Source organism: Mastigoproctus giganteus, chromosome 8 (assembly GCF_048544385.1).
Source record: "Mastigoproctus giganteus isolate SK-2022 chromosome 8, ASM4854438v1, whole genome shotgun sequence".
In the NCBI taxonomy this organism is placed as follows: Eukaryota; Metazoa; Arthropoda; class Arachnida; order Uropygi; family Thelyphonidae; genus Mastigoproctus; species Mastigoproctus giganteus.
Genome location: NC_143582.1, coordinates 231,691,044 through 231,710,091, shown reverse-complemented (window position 1 = coordinate 231,710,091; position 19,048 = coordinate 231,691,044). Strand labels below are relative to the sequence as shown.

General features: G+C 39.0%; 1 protein-coding gene across 3 annotated transcripts in view; it reads left to right on the top strand.

The window, feature by feature from the left end:
• LOC150082412 (spondin-1-like) overlaps positions 1-19,048 on the top strand; it is a 366,276-nt gene that overhangs the window by 323,861 nt on the left and 23,367 nt on the right. For all 3 annotated transcript variants that reach the window (XM_090379272.1, XM_090379273.1, XM_090379275.1), the window contains one exon: positions 14,608-14,631. In XM_090379272.1, coding sequence (XP_090235398.1) covers positions 14,608-14,631 — 24 coding nt within the window. The remainder of the gene's footprint in view (positions 1-14,607; positions 14,632-19,048) is intronic.

The following is a 19,048-nucleotide window of genomic DNA, read 5'->3' as shown; positions in this document are numbered from 1 at the left end:
TAAGTTTTGCAAATTACAGAGTCTGGAGACTAGGCACCGGCGAGGTGATCTGATAGAGGTGTATAAGGCTTTGAATGGTTTGAGCATGCTCAATGCCAATGGGATTCTTCATCTTGCTCAGAATAATCACCTCAGAGGGCATAAATTCAAATTGAGGAAGGACGGATGTCAGATAGATGTGCGGAAATTTGCCTTTGGCCAGCGGGTGGTTGGTTGGTGGAACCGACTTCCATCCCTTGTTGTTGAAGTTGATAGCCTAAACAAATTTAAAGCTCAACTGGACAGCTATTTCGAACGAACAGAGGGGTGAAATGGGAGTGGGTTTTTTTTTTTTTTTTTTGGCTGATGCTGAATAAGCTTGCTTTCTTGCATCATATGCCTCTACTAATGCTAATGCTAACTGTCACACAGACTTATTGACAAACAGACAAACTTGCCTGGTCTGTGCTTGTTGACAGGCGAGGCTGCTTCTACTGGGATGGGGTACACTTAAGTAAAAAGGGTGCAAGAATATTTGCTGATGCTATCAAGGCACTGTTAGGTGGGTCGGAAAACTGCTAGCTTTGGGGAATACACAGAATAAAAGGTTAACAGTGGCCGCAGGCAGAGGCAAAAGTGATTCTTGTACTTCTATTAGAATGAGCAGCAGCCTGGACAGCAAGGCAATGGAGATTTCCAGGACTGCTGGAAGTCATAGTGGAACAAATAAATACATGAGCTGTGTTAGGGTAACTAAGAGTAGAAACAGGTGCATGTATACTTGCATGTACACCAATGCTAGGAGTATAATTAATAAATTTGATGAGCTTGAAATGCTAGTCAAGACATGAAAGGCAGATATTGTTGCGATATCAGAGACGTGGTGTCACACAGATATAGGCAGCACAGAATTGGAATTTGGGGAGTACAATGTGTACAGAAAGGATAGACAGAACAGGAAGGGAGGAGGGGTTATGCTGTTAGTTAAGAAACACATAAAATCTAAGGAAGTGAATCCAATTGATGTTGGTGGACAAGACAATGTTGAGTCTGTTTGATGTGACGTAATAAGCACTGGGAAAGGAAAAATGAGAATAGGTGTGTGTTATAGCTCTAATGAATCTGATGAGTATAATGAGCAATTGTGCAGAGAAATAGAATGGGCCACTAAATCAGAATGAATTATAATGGGGGATTTTAACTTTTGATATATCGACTGGAACTTGTGGATTGGTCACTCGCACACTAGCAAGACTTTTGTGGATTTATTGGATGATTATTTTCTGCAGCAACATGTATGAAAGGCAACCAGAGGGATGGATACACTTGATCTGATTATCAGCAGTAATTATTCATGCATTGAGAATTTGCAGATAAAGAAACCACTGGGTGACAGTGATCACAATGTACTGGTATGGGAATTACTTAAAGATGTAACTACCATCAAAACTAAAGAGAAGGGCTTTTGCTTTCATAAAGGTGACTACAGGGGTCTCAGACAGTTTTTAAATTCTGTACAGTGGGATCAACTGATGATGTTACTAATGTTGGCTTCTAAATGGGAAGCCTTCAGGGACTTAATTTTGGAGGCTACTAGGCTTTTCATTTCGACTAAGAAATACTGTTCAAGATTTAGGCCTAAATGGATGTCTGATGACATAATGAGGCTTGTGGCAGAGAAGAAAAATGTATGGGATGCATATAAAGTATGAGGTGCCTATGGCAGATATAAATTAGTCTGTAATCAAGTCACAAAGGAGGTTAGGCAGGTGAAGGCAGATTATGAGAAATCCTTGGCAAAGGATGCAAAAAAAAAAAAAAAAAACAGCAAAGAGTTTTTTACTTATGTAAACTCTAGAAGGAATGGGATGAATCAGATTGGACCACTTAACATAGATTGGTTGACTATTGATGATCATGCTCAGATAGCTGATAAAGTGAATGAGTATTTTGCATCTATATTCAGACATGAGGAGTTATTCAATGAGGGGAGGGCCAGAAGTTTATCAAGCTCTAACAGGTAGCTAAGTGATTTTGTAATAACTGAGAGCAAATTGGAAGAGAAATTGTTGAAGTTAAACATAAAAAAGGCACTGGGAGGGGAGAATCTATCAAGTTAAATTAAAGGAGGCAGCAAAGGAAGTAGGCATGCAAACCCTTAGCCATAATTATGAGAGCTTTCTTGGACTCAGGAGAGGTCCCCATGGACTGGAGGTGTGCAAATGTATCACCAATTCACAAAGGGGGTTCAAAAGGTGACAACAAGTAACTATAGACCTGTTAGATTAATTTAAGTTCCAGAGAAAATAGTGGAATCACTGGTTAAAGAAGCATTGCAGGACCATCTAGGCAAGACTGCAGTAATAGTTAAGACACAGCATGGGTTTGTTAAAGGGGAGTCTTGTCTGACTAATTTGATTGGATACTATGATGAGGTCACAAAGCAACTGAATGCCAAAAAATAATTTTGATATCATATACTTGGATTTCAGGAAAGCTTTTGATACTGTTGCACATGGAAGACTGCTGTACAAATTGGAAAGGTATGGCATTAAGGGTAAGTGGCAACAATGGATAAAGGGATGGTTGAGTGGGAGATGACAGAGAGTGATAATCAATGGACACTGCTCTTTGTGGACAAATGTTATTAGTGGAGTTCCTCATGGCTCAGTCCTGGGCCCATTGTTGTTTTGATATTGATGAAGGTATATCAGGATTATTGTCCAAGTTTGCAGATGATACAAAGGTTGGCAGGGTTTTTAATGACAGTATGGTACTTCAACTGGATCTAGATAAGTTGGGCAAATGGGCTGAGTAGTGGCAACTGAAGTTTAACATTGACAAATGCAAAGTACTTGTATATGGGTAGCAATAACTGAAGAGAAACATACCAACTGTGTGGTACTACACTCAGGGAAGTGGAAATTGAAAAAGACCTGGGGGGTAATTGTGTATTTAAATATGAAGTTTGCTGAAGTGCAGACTGGCTGCCGGGGCAGATCATGGAGTCTTGTCTGTGATATTTAGGAATTTTGCTAGCAGGGACAGGGATGTGATTATCCCATTATACAAGGCAATGGTCAGGCCACACCTAGAGTACTGTGTACAGGTCTGGAGGCCTCATTTTAGGAAGGATGTAGAATTGCTAGAATGAGTACAAAGAAGGGCAACAAGATTGGTGAGGGGAACAAAGGGGTGCTCTTACCAAGAAAGGCTTAAGTTCTGCAAATTGCAGTGCCTGGAGGGTAGGCACCTTCTAGGTGTTCTGATTGAGGTGTGTAAGGCCTTGAATGGGTTGAGCAAGCTGAATGCTGATGGGATTCTTCCTCTTGCTCAGATGAAGAACCTGAGGGGGCACAGATTCAAATTGAGGAAAGGCAGTTGTAGAATAGATGTTTGGAAATTTGTCTTTAGCCAGAGGGTAGTTTATTGGTGGAAGAGACTTCCATCTTTGTTCTGGACGTTGATAGCCTAAATAAATTTAAGGCCGAGCTGGCAGGCATTTGGAACAAATGGAGGGGTGAAAAGGGGAAGTTTTTTTTTTTTTTTTTGGCTGATGCTGCATAAGCTTGCTTTCTTGCATCGTATGCCTCTACTAATGCTAACTGAATACAATATATATTTTGCATCTACATTTACATTTGAGGAATTTTTTAGGGGTTAGGGATACCAGAAGTTTATCAAATTCAAACTATGTCCTGAACGATTTTGTGATAATTGAGAAGAAAGATTCAAAAAAAAAAAAAAAAAAAAAATATATATATATATATATATATATATATATAAATCAAATTGGAATATAAATTGCTGAAACTAAAAGTAAATAAACAAGACAGCTGGAGTTGATATGATCTACATAATTGGATACAATTATATTAAGAAAAGCAGCAGAAGAGGTAAGCAGACTTTTGACCATAATTATGAGATCATCCTTGGATTTTGGGTAGGTCCTTATAGATTGTACTCTTGCTAATGCCTCTCCTGTTTGCAAGGAGGAATCAAAGAGTGAAGTGAGTAATTACAGACCCATTAGCTTGACTCCTGTTCCAGAGAAAATAATGGGATCACTGGTTAACAAAGTAATGCAGGACCATCTAGACAGTAATGCAGTTATATGGCAGTCACAGGATGGATTTGTTAAGGAGTGATCATGTCTGACCAATTAGATTGAATACTATGATGCAGCAACAAATCATCTTGATGCAAAAAAATAATCTTGATAGCAAATACTTAGATTTCAGAAAAGATTTTGATACTGTGCCACATAAAATGCTGCTGCTGGTGCTGCAGCACAGATTCGAGCATTGTGTCATTAGGGATAAATTACTGCTTTGGGTAAGGGGATGATTGAGTGGGAGAAGACAAAGAGTGGTTATCAATGGGCTCTGCTCTTCTTGGACTAATGCACTACATATTGAATTTCAGGAGACCTGAAGTTCAATACGTAATGCAAACAGGCAGCAGTAAAGGCACAGAGAAAGGCACCATCTATGATTTATTGGAATTTTGCAAGTAGAGAGAAGGAAGTAATTTTCACTCTTACAAGACAGTATTCCAAGTATGGAATACTGTATGCAGGTCTAGAGATCATTTCTAAAGAAAAATATAGAACTTCTAGAGAAAGTGCAAAGAAGGGTGACTAGATTGGAGAGGAGCTGTAAGCACTATCCTTATAAGGAGCAGCTTATGAGATAGCATTAGCATTAGTAGAGGCATTTGATGCAAGAAAGCAAGCTTATGCAGCATCGGCCAAAAAAAAAAAAAAAAAAAAAACCCATTTCCACTTCGCCCCTCTGTTCGTTCAAAATACCTGTCCAGCTGAGCCTTAAACTTATTTAGGCTATCAACCTCCACCACAAAGGATGGAAGTCTGTTCCACCAACCAACCACCCGCTGGCTAAAGGCAAATTTCCGCACGTCTATCCTACATCTGTCTTTCCTCAATTTGAATTTATGCCCTCTCAGGTGATTTTTCTGAGCTAGAGGAAGAATCCCATCAGCATTGAGCATGCTTAAACCATTCAAGGCTTTATACACCTCTATCAGATCACCTCGCTGGTGCCTAGTCTCCAGACACTGTAATTTGCAAAACTTAAGCCTTTCTTCGTAAGAGCACCCCTTTGTTCCATTCACTAATCTTGTTGCCCTTCTCTGTGCTCGTTCCAGCAGCTCTACATCCTTCTTGAAATGAGGCCTCAGACCTTTATACAGTACTCTAGGTGTGGCCTGACCATCGCCTTATACAATGGAATAATCACCTCCTTATCCCTGCTGGAAAAATTCCTGTATATCATTGACAATACTCCATGAGCTACTCTTGCAGCCCGTCTGCACTGCTCAGAGAACTTCATATCTGCCTGCACAACCACCCCCAAGTCCCTTTCATTCTCTACCACTGTCAGTGTAGTACCACAGAGTTGATACGTTGCTCTGGGGTTGCTGTTTCCCATGTGTAGTACTTTACATTTGTCAATGTTAAACTTCATTTGCCACCTCTCAGCCCATCTGCTCAACCTTTCCAGATCCTGTTGCAGCAGCATAGTGTCAGTAGTGTCCTTGACAACCCTGCCAACCTTTGTATCGTCTGCAAACTTGGACATTAAGCCCGATATACCATCATCAATATCATTTATAAATACAGAAAACAATAATGGACCCAACACTGAGCCCTGAGGGACTCCACCAATAACATCAGTCCACGATGAGCAGTGTCCATTGATTACCACTCTCTGTCTTCTTCCCCTCAACCACCCCTTTATCCATAGCAGCAATTTGCCTCCAATGTCACACTGCTCCAATTTGTATAGCAGTCTTCCATGTGCAACAGTATCAAAAGCCTTTCTAAGATCCAAGTATATAATATCAAAGTTATTCCCTGCATCCAGTTCTTTTGTGACTGCATCATAGTATCCAATCAAGTTGGTCAGGCAAGACCTCCCCTTAACAAAACCATGCTGTGTCTGAGCTATAACTGAAGTCTTGTCTAAATGATCCTGCAGTGCTTCTTTAACCAGTGCCTCCATTAATTTTCCTGGAACAGAAGTTAAGCTCACAGGTCTATAATTACTTGTGTCAGCCTTTGATCCTCCTTTGTGAATTGGGGTCACATTTGCACATTTCCAGTCTATGGGTACCTCCCCTGAGTCCAAGGAAGCTCTCATAATTATGGCTAAGGGTTTGCTTACTTCCTTTGCTGCCTCCTTTAATATAACTGGATAGATCCCATCCACCCCGGGTGCCTTTCTTGTGTTTATCTTCAACAGTTTCTCCTCCACTTTACTCCCAGTTATTTCAAGATTCTGTAGCTTACTGCTAGAGTTGAATACACCTCTGGCATTCCCCTCGCTGAATAACTCCTCATGTGTGAATGTCGATGCAAAATATTCATTTAGTTTGTTAGCTACCTGAGCAGGATCATCAACACTTGACCCATCAATATCAAGTGGACCAATCTGATTCATCCCCTTCCTTCTAGAGTTTACATAAGTAAAGAACTCTTTGCTGTTTTTCTTTGCATCCCTTGCCAAGGATTTCTCGTAATCTGCCTTCGCCTGCCTAACCTCCTTCGTAACTTGGTTGCATATCAACTTGTATCTATCATAGGCTTCTGTGTCATGTGTTAATTTGTATGTATCCCATGCATTTTTCTTCTCTGCCATATGCCTCATTAGTTCATCTGACATCCATTTTGGCCTAAACCTTGAACAATATTTCTTAGTTGGTATGTAAAGCCTAGTAGCTTCCAAGATAAGTTCTTTGAATGCTTCCCATTTTGAATTTGCTGTTGGTAACATCATCAGTTGGTCCCACTGTATAGAATTTAAATACTTTCTCAGTCCATTGTAGTCGCCTTTACGGAAGCAATAACCCTTCCCTTTACCCCTAATGGTAGTTACCTCTTTGAGTAAATCCCACTTCAACACACTGTGATCACTGCCACCTAGTGGTTCATTTATCTGCAGATTCTTAATGCATGAAGAATCACTGCTGATAATCAAATCGAGAGTATTACTCCCTCTAGTTGCCTCCCGAACATGCTGATGTAGAAAACAATCATCCAATAAATCCACAAAAGTCCTGCTAGTGTGTAAGTAACCAGCCCCCAAATTCCAGTCAATATCTGGGAAATTAAAATCTCCGATTATAAGACTCTCTGATTTACTGGCCCACTCTATTTCCCTGTACAGTTCCTTATTATACTCATCAGAGTCATTAGGCCTATAGCACTCTCCTACTCTCAATTTTGATCTCCCAATGTTTATATCACACCAAACTGACTCCACACTGCACTGTCCAGCGATGTCGACTGGCTTCACTTCCTTGGTTTTTATGTGTTTCTTAACTAATAGCATAACCCCTCCTCCCTTCCTATCCTGTCTATCCTTTCTGTAGACATTGTACTCCCCAAATTGCAGTTCTGCATCCCTTATATCTGTGTGACACCACGTCTCTGATATCCCAACAATATCTGCCTTCGATATTTTGAGCAATACCTCAAATTCATCAAATTTATTTACTAAACTCCTAGCATTGGTGTACACGCAAGTATACCTGCACCTGTTTCTATTCTTAGCTACCCTAACACAACCCATGTGTTTACTTGTACCGCAATATGGTTTGATGAGCTTAGCAACAGAAACCTTGGGGGGTGGTATTTGATTGAAGTGTATGATGCTGTGAGGAGGGGGGAACAATGAAATGATGGGAGGAATGTTCACAGTGATGAGTGAGACAAGAATCAGAAGTCAAATTTAAAATCTTAGATAGTAAAAGTAAACCTGCTCTTATGAAGTTTATCTTTTGGCAATGTGTTGGGGAATGTTGGAATAAATTGCCTACAATGGTGGTCAAGGTGGAGAGTTTGATAAAATTCAGATTGCATAAGCACTTTTTGACCCATTTGAATAACATGAGAGAAAGAGGGCTTTTTTTTCTTTTTGTTTTGCAGATGCAAAACATTTTACTTCCTTGCATTATTGTGCCATCTTAATACCAATATCACATATTCACATGAGTGAATTTTTTCAACAACTTGAATGTTTGTAAGAATTGAAAAACTGTGTACAGTATTAATTTTTTCTTATTTTGAATTTGTAGCTAAACAGAGCAGGATTATTCTTAAAAAAATTAATAATAATCCTTTATTGTTAAATTAAAATTGAAATTTTTAACAATAAATTGTAATTTATCATTAAAAAAGGACTTTTTTCAATTTTGTAAAACTGAAAAAATCTGTTTTTAAACTGTAAAAATTTAAAACATCTTTTAAAAAATAAAACTCATCATTACTTATTTCTTCTTTGCATTCTCTGTTTATATGTGTATTACTTAATTCATTTTAATCAACTTTCGTAACCAGATTCTGGAGAATGTCATCAGTTTTGGCTTTGTAAGTCCACAGTCTTGGGTCTTGTTGAAAGAGCATACTCTTATATGCTGATTTTTGAAATTATCATAAATATAAAAATGGGGGCTATTATTTGTAAATGCAATTAATAGATGACAACACATCTATAGCATTTCAAAAGCCAAAACTGAAGATATTCTCTGGAATTTGGTCCCAGTTCTTCCAGATTCAGGTTTTCCATTGTTTTTAACTATATTTTGAAATCACTCAGCTGTGAATGAAATAAATTTCAGTGCTACTCGATGTATTACGAAAGACTAGGTTTTCTCAAATTAAAAAATAAAAAGTTTAAAATGTTTAAAAATCTTTTATAAATAATAATTTTTAAAAATCATTATAAATCATGCAATGTATAAATGTATAACTTTTTGAAATTTGAACAGTGAGTAGATCTTCATTTAGTAATGATTTATAAACATTCAACATTTTTTTTTTTTTTTCTTTTTTAATTTGAGAAAACCTCGTCTTTTGTAATAACAGATATTGAACAGCACTTTAACTTATTCAGAGCTAAACCATTTTTCAGTATCGTTTAAAGCACTGGAAAGAACTATATCTTTAAATTGTTTTGTTTCTTTGTTATTATCATATATTTGGAATTCTTCCACACTTCTGGAGAATTTATCTTTTTTTTTTTTTTTTTTTTTTTTTGCGATTTTAATGATGATTGCCTAACATAATAACATTTGTACTTTCAATAATTAGCATTAGCATTAGCATTAGTAGAGGCATTTGATGCAAGAAAGCAAGCTTATGCAGCATCAGCCAAAAAAAAAAAAAAAAAAAAAAAACCACTTCCACTTCACCCCTCTGTTCGTTCAAAATACCTGTCCAGCTGAGCCTTAAACTTATTTAAGCTATCAACCTCCACCACAAGGGATGGAAGTCTGTTCCACCAACCAACCACCCGCTGGCTAAAGGCAAATTTCCGCACGTCTATCCTACATCTGTCTTTCCTCAATTTGAATTTATGCCCTCTGAGGTGATTATTCTGAGCTAGAGGAAGAATCCCATCAGCATTGAGCAAGCTTAAACCATTCAAGGCTTTATACACCTCTATCAGATCACCTCGCTGGTGCCTAGTCTCCAGACACTGTAATTTGCAAAACTTAAGCCTTTCTTCGTAAGAGCACCCCTTTGTTCCATTCACTAATCTTGTTGCCCTTCTCTGTACTCGTTCCAGCAGCTCTACATCCTTCTTGAAATGAGGCCTCCAGACCTGTATACAGTACTCTAGGTGTGGCCTGACCATCGCCTTATACAATGGAATAATCACCTCCTTATCCCTGCTGGAAAAATTCCTGTATATCATTGACAATACTCCATGAGCTACTCTTGCAGCCCGTCTGCACTGCTCAGAGAACTTCATATCTGCCTGCACAACCACCCCCAAGTCCCTTTCATTCTCTACCACTGTCAGTGTTGTACCATAGAGTTGATACGTTGCTCTGGGGTTGCTGTTTCCCATGTGTAGTACTTTACATTTGTCAATGTTAAACTTCATTTGCCACCTCTCAGCCCATCTGCTCAACCTTTCCAGATCCTGTTGCAGAAGCATAGTGTCAGTAGTGTCCTTGACAACCCTGCCAACCTTTGTATCGTCTGCAAACTTGGACATTAATCCCGATATACCATCATCAATATCATTTATAAATACAGAAAACAATAATGGACCCAACACTGAGCCCTGAGGGACTCCACTAATAACATCAGTCCACGATGAGCAGTGTCCATTGATTACCACTCTCTGTCTTCTCCCCCTCAACCACCCCTTTATCCATAGCAGCAATTTGCCTCCAATGTCACACTTCTCCAATTTGTGTAGCAGTCTTCCATGTGCAACAGTATCAAAAGCCTTTCTAAGATCCAAGTATATAATATCAAAGTTATTCCCTGCATCCAGTTCTTTTGTGACTGCATCATAGTATCCAATCAAGTTGGTCAGGCAAGACTTCCCCTTAACAAAACCATGCTGTGTCTGAGCTATAACTGAAGTCTTGTCTAAATGATCCTGCAGTGCGTCTTTAACCAGTGCCTCCATTAATTTTCCTGGAACAGAAGTCAAGCTCACAGGTCTATAATTACTTGTGTCAGCCTTTGATCCTCCTTTGTGAATTGGGGTCACATTTGCACATTTCCAGTCTATGGGTACCTCCCCTGAGTCCAAGGAAGCTCTCATAATTATGGCTAAGGGTTTGCTTACTTCCTTTGCTGCCTCCTTTAATATAACTGGATAGATCCCATCCACCCCGGGTGCCTTTCTTGTGTTTATCTTCAACAGTTTCTCCTCCACTTTACTCCCAGTTATTTCAAGATTCTGTAACTTACTGCTAGAGTTGAATACACCTCTGGCATTCCCCTCGCTGAATAACTCCTCATGTGTGAATGTCGATGCAAAATATTCATTTAGTTTGTTAGCCACCTGAGCAGGATCATCAACACTTGACCCATCAATATCAAGTGGACCAATCTGATTCATCCCTTTCCTTCTAGAGTTTACATAAGTAAAGAACTCTTTGCTGTTTTTCTTTGCATCCCTTGCCAAGGAATTCTCGTAATCTGCCTTCGCCTGCCTAACCTCCTTTGTAACTTTGTTGCATATCAACTTGTATCTATCATAGGCTTCTGTGTCATGTGTTAATTTGTAAGTATCCCATGCATTTTTCTTCTCTGCCATATGCCTCATTAGTTCATCTGACATCCATTTTGGCCTAAACCTTGAACAATATTTCTTAGTTGGTATGTAAAGCCTAGTAGCTTCCAAGATAAGTTCTTTGAATGCTTCCCATTTTGAATTTGCTGTTGGTAACATCATCAGTTGGTCCCACTGTATAGAATTTAAATACTGTCTCAGTCCATCGTAGTCGCCTTTACGGAAGCAATAACCCTTCCCTTTACCCCTAATGGTAGTTACCTCTTTGAGTAAATCCCACTTCAGCACACTGTGATCACTGCCACCTAGTGGTTCATTTATCTGCAGATTCTTAATGCATGAAGAATCACTGCTGATAATCTCTACCACTGTCAATGTTGTACCATAGAGTTGATACGTTGCTCTGGGGTTGCTGTTTCCCATGTGTAGTACTTTACATTTGTCAATGTTAAACTTCATTTGCCACCTCTCAGCCCATCTGTTCAACCTTTCCAGATCCTGTATTACTCCTGTATTACAAGAGTATTACTCCCTCTAGTTGCCTCCCGAACATGCTGATGTAGAAAACAATCATCCAATAAATCCACAAAAGCCCTGCTAGTGTGTGAGTATCCAGCCCCCAAATTCCAGTCAATATCTGGGAAAATTAAAATCTCCCATTATAAGACACTCTGATTTACTGGCCCACTCTATTTCCCTGTACAGTTCCTTATTATACTGATCAGAGTCATTAGGCCTATAGCACACTCCTACTCTCAATTTTGATCTCCCAATGTTTATGTCACACCAAACTGACTCCACACTGCACTGTCCAGCGATGTCGACTGGCTTCACTTCCTTGGTTTTTATGTGTTTCTTAACTAATAGCATAACACCTCCCCCCTTCCTATCCTGTCTATCCTTTCTGTAGACGTTGTACTCCCCAAATTGCAGTTCCGCATCCCTTATATCTGTGTGACACCACGTCTCTGATATCCCAACAATATCTGCCTTCGATGTTTTGAGCAATACCTCAAATTCATCAAATTTATTTACTAAACTCCTAGCATTGGTGTACACACAAGTATACCTGCACCTGTTTCTATTCTTAGCTACCCTAACACAACCCATGTGTTTACTTGTACCACAATGGCTCCCAGCAGTCTCTGAAATACCATGCATCTTGTTTTTCAGGCTTCTGCCCATTCTAATAGAAGCAGTGCAAGAATCTCTTTCACCTCTGCCAGTGGCTACTGTCAATCTATTGGTCTTTGTCTCCCCCCAAGCTAGCAGTTTTCCGACCCACCTAACACTGCCTCGATAGCATCAGCAAATATTTTTGCACCCTTTCTATTTAAGTGTATCCCATCCCTGTAGAAGCAATCTCTCCTGTTAACAAGTACAGTCCAGGCTGAAAAAAATTCTACCCCTTGAGCCTTGCACAATCTTTCCAGGGCCGAATTGATCGACAAGGCTCTCATCATATACTCCCACCTATCGTGTCTGGGCAGAATTGCAGACACTTTCAAATTCAACCCTAATTCTCGGCTTTTGTTCAACAGTGACCTGTACTTGTTAAGTAATTCTGCCGGTCTCCTACTCTTAATATTATTAGTGCCAACGTGTACAACTATATCACCTTTTGTGCCCTTAAAAGATGATATTCGCTCTACAACGTCATCAACCTTTGCCCCTGGCAGACATACCCTGGTCCTGTTCCACCTATCTTTTTTACAAAGCATGTTCCCTGTTTCCCTGACAATAGAGTCACCAACAACTACTAGTTCCTTCGGGACCAGCGCATTCTGCCTTGGGGGTTGTCTCTGTGTCACGCGATGCCCAAGTGCATGCTCTGGCATTGATGTGGGCAGCTGAGAGCTTGATGGGCCCCTCAATTTAGTTTCTTCGAGGGCATCCACCCTGTCCTTCAAGCTCTCATATAGGCCCAAAAGAACGCCGAGTTGTTGCCTGATATCGATACACTCCTTGCATCGCGCACACACAAAGACATCCCCCTTGGCAGTATCATGTCCCGTACCCGATTGCTCTGCAAACATCAAGCAAACAGTGCATTTTATAAGGCTGTGAGTCAGAGGACAACTGCCCCCCTCAGTTCTGCTCTGAGCCACAGCACTTCCATTAGCTTGAGCCTTTTGCTTTGCTGCTCTGGTCTGAGTCATGATTCTATTAATTTATTAATTAATTATGTTATGTTATTAATTATATTACGTTTGTAATCTAAGTCGTTATATGTATTTATTTAAACGTACAATTTAACTGCTAACGAAGTTCAACTAACGCTATCTAGTACGGTATATAACCTACGGTATATCTAGTACGGTATCACAATGGCGGGAAAGTTAATAACGGTAGCGGTAGTTACGAACACGTGGAAACCCTTACCGATACTTTTACAAGGCCGAGTAAAGAATAAATACACCAAATTAATCAAAAAATCACAAAATAATGTTATACTACTAAATTTAAATCAAAAGTTTTAGAAAAACAATAATTTCAAATCAATAAATAAGAAAAATCCACTTAGCGGCTTGGAACACGACCGTCACTAGTCAACAATAATTTCAACAATAAACACTCCATTCTCTTGAAGAAAAAAAAATTGACTAAACAGTTTTTATTCACAAATTGTAAAAACAAACTATTCATTATGAATCATAAATGGGTATTAGTAAATCTTCACAAAAAATATAGTTATAATATAATACTTGTTAACAAGAATAATAAAAACAATTTTTACATCATATACTTAGATTTCAGTAGAGCCTTTGATACTGTTTCACATAAAAGACTGTCAAATTGGAGCAGTGTGGTATTTGGGGCAAGTTATTGCTATGGATAAAGGACAATGAGTGGTAGGAGACACATAGTGGCCATTAATGGCCACTGCTTTTCATGGACTATTGTCATTTATGGAGTCCTTTATGGTTTACTGTCTGCCTGTATTGTTTATTAACAACATTGAAGAAGGCATATCAGCAAGTTTAATGTGTAAGTTTGCTGATGATTCCAAATTTTGCTGGATGGTTAATGACAATAGAGAGAATATGTTACTTCCACAAGACCTGACAGAGGGTAATTGTCCAGGTCCAAGTTCTCTGAGCAGCGTAGATAAGCTGTTAGGAGTGGTCATGGGGTTCTGTCAGCGACATACACAATTTTGGCAAAAGGAACAATTATCCTATTATGTAAGGTAGTGTCCACATCTTGAGTACATACAGGTGTCTTTGCATTTGGGTATCAGATGTGCTTTGAATTTGATTTCATGATATGATGCCTTCTTTTGGAGTATCAAACCTGAAGGAAACTACTCACTGACTTAATTCAAGGTATCAGATCTTTTTCAGCTTCTCTTAACAGTAGTGAAAACTTTTTTATTTTTATTTCCTTTGCTTTTAAGTACCTAGTGAAGGGTTAATATCAGAAATAATTATGAACCTAGCATTGAAACCTGTGAGTCTTTACTCTTGATATATATTTATTTTCATGATTTAGTTTCCATATTTCCTTCAGTTTTTATCATTTACCCAGCATTATTTATTTTTAATATATTTTTTATTCTTGTTTATAGCTGACAATAAAGAAGACAGGACAGGTATGTTACTTTTCTTTTAGGTGTACTAAATATAGTGTGCAATAATTTCATTCATTTCTGCATGAAAAGTTTAAAAATTAGAATAACAGCATAATTATTTTTAAATAATTAAGTTTATACTTAAATTCACCATTATGATTTATGTCATGATTATCACTTTAATTTATCATTAATATCAATTAAATATGTTTTCATTTTTTCCCTGCAGAAATTTAAAAGGGATATCTTAGGTTGTAGTCTAAGATTTCTTTCTTAAGCTAAAGATTTCTTATACTGTAATCTTCCATCAAATGAGTCTCCAAGAGCTTATCTCTCAAAATTTAGTGTGATGGGTAAACTTTTTTTTTGTTTTGTTATATACATCATTCATGGTACACAAAATGAGCAGAGAGAGTCTGCCTTCTCACAGACTCCAAAGAGTTTATGAGAAGGTGGACTCTCTGATCATGGAGAAAATGTGGAAAAGTTTGCCAAATACCCCACAGAAAGTGAGGCAGTGGCAGTCTCATCCAAATTCTTAATGGTAATCTCTCTCACAATCTAATGTAGCATTTATACAACAGAATTGTGTGCAGTCATATTAGCTGTTGACAATATATACAGTTGATGCACTCTCTAACATATACTCTCTAACATATGCACTCTCTAACATTAACATATTCCCTTATACAAGGGAATATGTTAAATGCACTTTGTGCTGTTCAGGCTAATTTCTCATATCCCTATTCTGAAAAATCTATGTTGTACCATTTGAAAATAGCAGTCCAGCAGTCAATCTTTTGCTGGGATTTTTACCAGGATTTTTTTAAGCTAAGGAAGTTAGTTCCTGGACTGGTGCAATAAAAAGAACACAAAGTAAAGGAGTTCAAAAATAGTTTTATTTTTATTCACAGTAATCACCAACTGACTGAATACACTTATTACGTCATTCTAAAAGTGTCTGAAAAGAGTCAGCAAAGGCATAGATGATGATCTGTTTTTAAATTTTTCTTGAGGTCTTCCTAGAATCCCTTCCTTTAAGGTCAGTTTCAGCTTGGAAAAGAGGAAGAAGTCCACTGGTGCGAGATTGAGAAAGTAGAGTGGATGGTCGATCTGTACAATGCCACATTTTATCAGAAATTAGCATTAGCATTAGCATTAGCATTAGTAGAGGCATATGATGCAAGAAAGCAAGCTTATTCAGCATCAGCCAAAAAAAAAAAAAAACTCTCCCATTTCACCCCTCCATTCGTTCGAAATACCTGTCCAGTTGAGCTTTAAATTTGTTTAGGCTATCAACTTCAACAACAAGTGATGGAAGTCGGTTCCACCAACCAACCACCCGCTGGCCAAAGGCAAATTTCCGCACATCTATCCGACATCCGTCCTTCCTCAATTTGAATTTATGCCCTCTGAGGTGATTATTCTGAGAAAGATGAAGAATCCCATTGGCATTGAGCATGCTCAAACCATTCAAAGCCTTATACACATCTATCAGATCACCTCGCCGGTGCCTAGTCTCCAGACTCTGTAATTTGCAAAACTTAAGCCTTTCTTCGTAAGAGCAACCCTTTGTTCCATTTACTAATCTTGTTGCCCTTCTCTGTACCCGTTCCAGCAGCTCTACATCCTTCTTGAAATGAGGCCTCCAGACCTGTATACAGTACTCAAGATGTGGCCTAACCATTGCCTTATACAAGGGAATAATCACCTCCTTATCCCTGCTAGAAAAATTCCTGTATATCATTGACAAGACACCATGAGCTACTCTTGCAGCTCGTCTGCACTGCTCAGAGAACTTCATATCTGCCTGCACAATTACCCCCAGGTCCTTTTCATTCTCCACCACTGTCAGTGTAGTACCGTAGAGTTGATACATTGCTCTGGGGTTACTGTTACCCATATGTAGTACTTTACATTTGTCAATGTTAAACTTCATTTGCCACCTCTCAGCCCATCTGTTCAACCTTTCCAGATCCTGTTGCAGCAGCATAGCGTCAGTAGTGTCCTTAACGACCCTGCCAACCTTTGTATCATCTGCAAACTTGGACATTAAACTTGATATCCCATCATCAATATCATTCATAAACACCGAAAACAACAACGGACCCAACACTGAACCTTGAGGAACTCCACTAATAACATTAGTCCACGTTGAGCAGTGTCCATTGATTACCACTCTCTGTCTTCTGCCACTCAACCATCCCCTTATCCATAGCAGCAATTTGCCACCACTGCCACACTGCTCCAATTTGTGCAGCAGTCTTCCATGTGCAACAGTATCAAAAGCCTTTCTAAGATCCAAATATATAATATCAAAGTTATTCCCTGCATCCAGTTCTTTTGTGACTACATCATAGTATCCAATCAAATTGGTCAGGCAAGACCTGCCCTTAACAAAACCATGCTGCGTCTGAGCTATAACTGAATTCTTGTCTAGATGATCCTGCAGTGCTTCTTTAACCAGTGCCTCCATTAATTTACCTGGAACAGAAGTTAAACTAACAGGTCTATAATTACTTGTGTCAGCCTTTGATCCTCCTTTGTGAATTGGGGTTACATTTGCACATCTCCAGTCTATGGGTACCTCCCCTGAGTCCAAAGAAGCTCTCATAATTATTGCTAGGGGTTTGCATATTTCCTTTGCTGCCTCCTTTAATATAACTGGATAGATCCCATCCACCCCAGGTGCCTTTTTTATGTTTATCCTCAACAATCTCTCCTCCACTTTCCTCTCAGTTATTACAAAATCATCCAGCTCACTGCCAATGTTTACTTTACCTACATCATTCTCCTTCCTGAATAACTCCTCATGCGTGAATGTAGATGCAAAATACTCGTTTAGATTGTTAGCCACCTGAGCAGGATCCTCAACTGTTGAACCATCAATATCCAGTGGACCAATCTGATTCATCCCTTTCCTTTTCGAGCTCAAGTATGTAAAGAACTCTTTTCTGTTTTTCTTTGCATCCTTTGCCAAGGATTTTTCATAGTCTGCCTTTGCCTGCCTAATCTCCTTTGTGACTTGGTTACAGACCAACTTATATCTATCATAGGCTTCTATGTCACCCATTAATTTGTATGTATCCCATGCATTTTTCTTCTCTGCCATATCTTCACATAACGTGTTGTGAAATATCTTCACAACACGTGCGTAATGGGAAGGGGGATTGTCAGGCAACAAGAACCAGCTGCCTTTCTCTCAATATTGTGGCCTCTTCTGGGAAATGTGCTTAAATAGTGTTTGAAGCACCTGCACATGTAGGACACAGCATCGACTATCTCTTCTTCAGGTACAAATTCCTTGTTTGTCAAAAAGAAATCATCGCCATCATCTTGATCCTGGATTCGGTAATGGCAAATGATGCAAAAAAGCAAGCTTTAGAGCATCAGATCTATTGCACCCTGCAGTTTTACATCTTGATATAATAAACCAAATATAGAATAAACCAAACAAATGTGATGGTCACTTTATACATGACAGTGCAAGCACACTGTGCAAGAAACATGAAAGAATGGTTTGGAGAACATGATACAGATTTCCACTGTCTTCCCTGGCCCCTACATTGTTGTTGTTGAATGGTTTTTAGGAGCATTAGCAACTAAGGCCATATTGCTCCATGAATATGCGGTGGTCATTCCCTGACCTTTCCGCATCCTCCATATTTGGTGGTGACGGGCTCGAACCCCGGTCTAATCAAGAAGCGTGTGCTATGCACTGCTGCTCCTTCCCACAGGCTACGGAGGCGCCTGCCCCTACATTAACCAGGATCTCAGTTGCAGTGAGTGAATATGCTGGAGTTCTCTTCCTTCAACTTTGTCCCAGCTGTGCTATATTTTTCTGGAAGAAAGGTTATAATTAAACCAAAATGCACTAAAAGACTTTATAGAAGCTTTGCTACACTGCACACTTGCTATTATTTGAAACAGAGGCAGCCCAATTCAATACTGAATACAGGTTCATATTTTTTTTGACCAGAGTGTATTTGTCTCACTGTTCACCCAAAAGTGAGACAAAAGACTAATAGATTAACAGTAGCCACTGGCAGAGGTGAAAGAGATTCTTGCATTGCTTCTATTGGAATGAGCAGAAGTCTGAAAAACAAGAAGCAGGATATTTCAAAGACTGCTGGGAGTCATTGCAGTGCAAGTACACACATGGGTTGTGTTAAGATAGCTAAGAACAGAAACAGGTGCGTATACTTGCGTGTACACCAATGCTAGGAGTTTAGTAAATAAATTTGATGAATTTGAGGTATTGCTCAAAACATCAAAGGCAGATATTGTTGGGATATCAGAGAAGTGGTGTCACACAGATATAATGAATGCAGAACTGAAATTTGGGGAGTACAATGTCTACAGAAAGGATAGACAGGATAGGAAGGGAGGAGAGGTTATGCTATTAGTTAAGAAACACATAAATCCAAGGAAGTGAGAC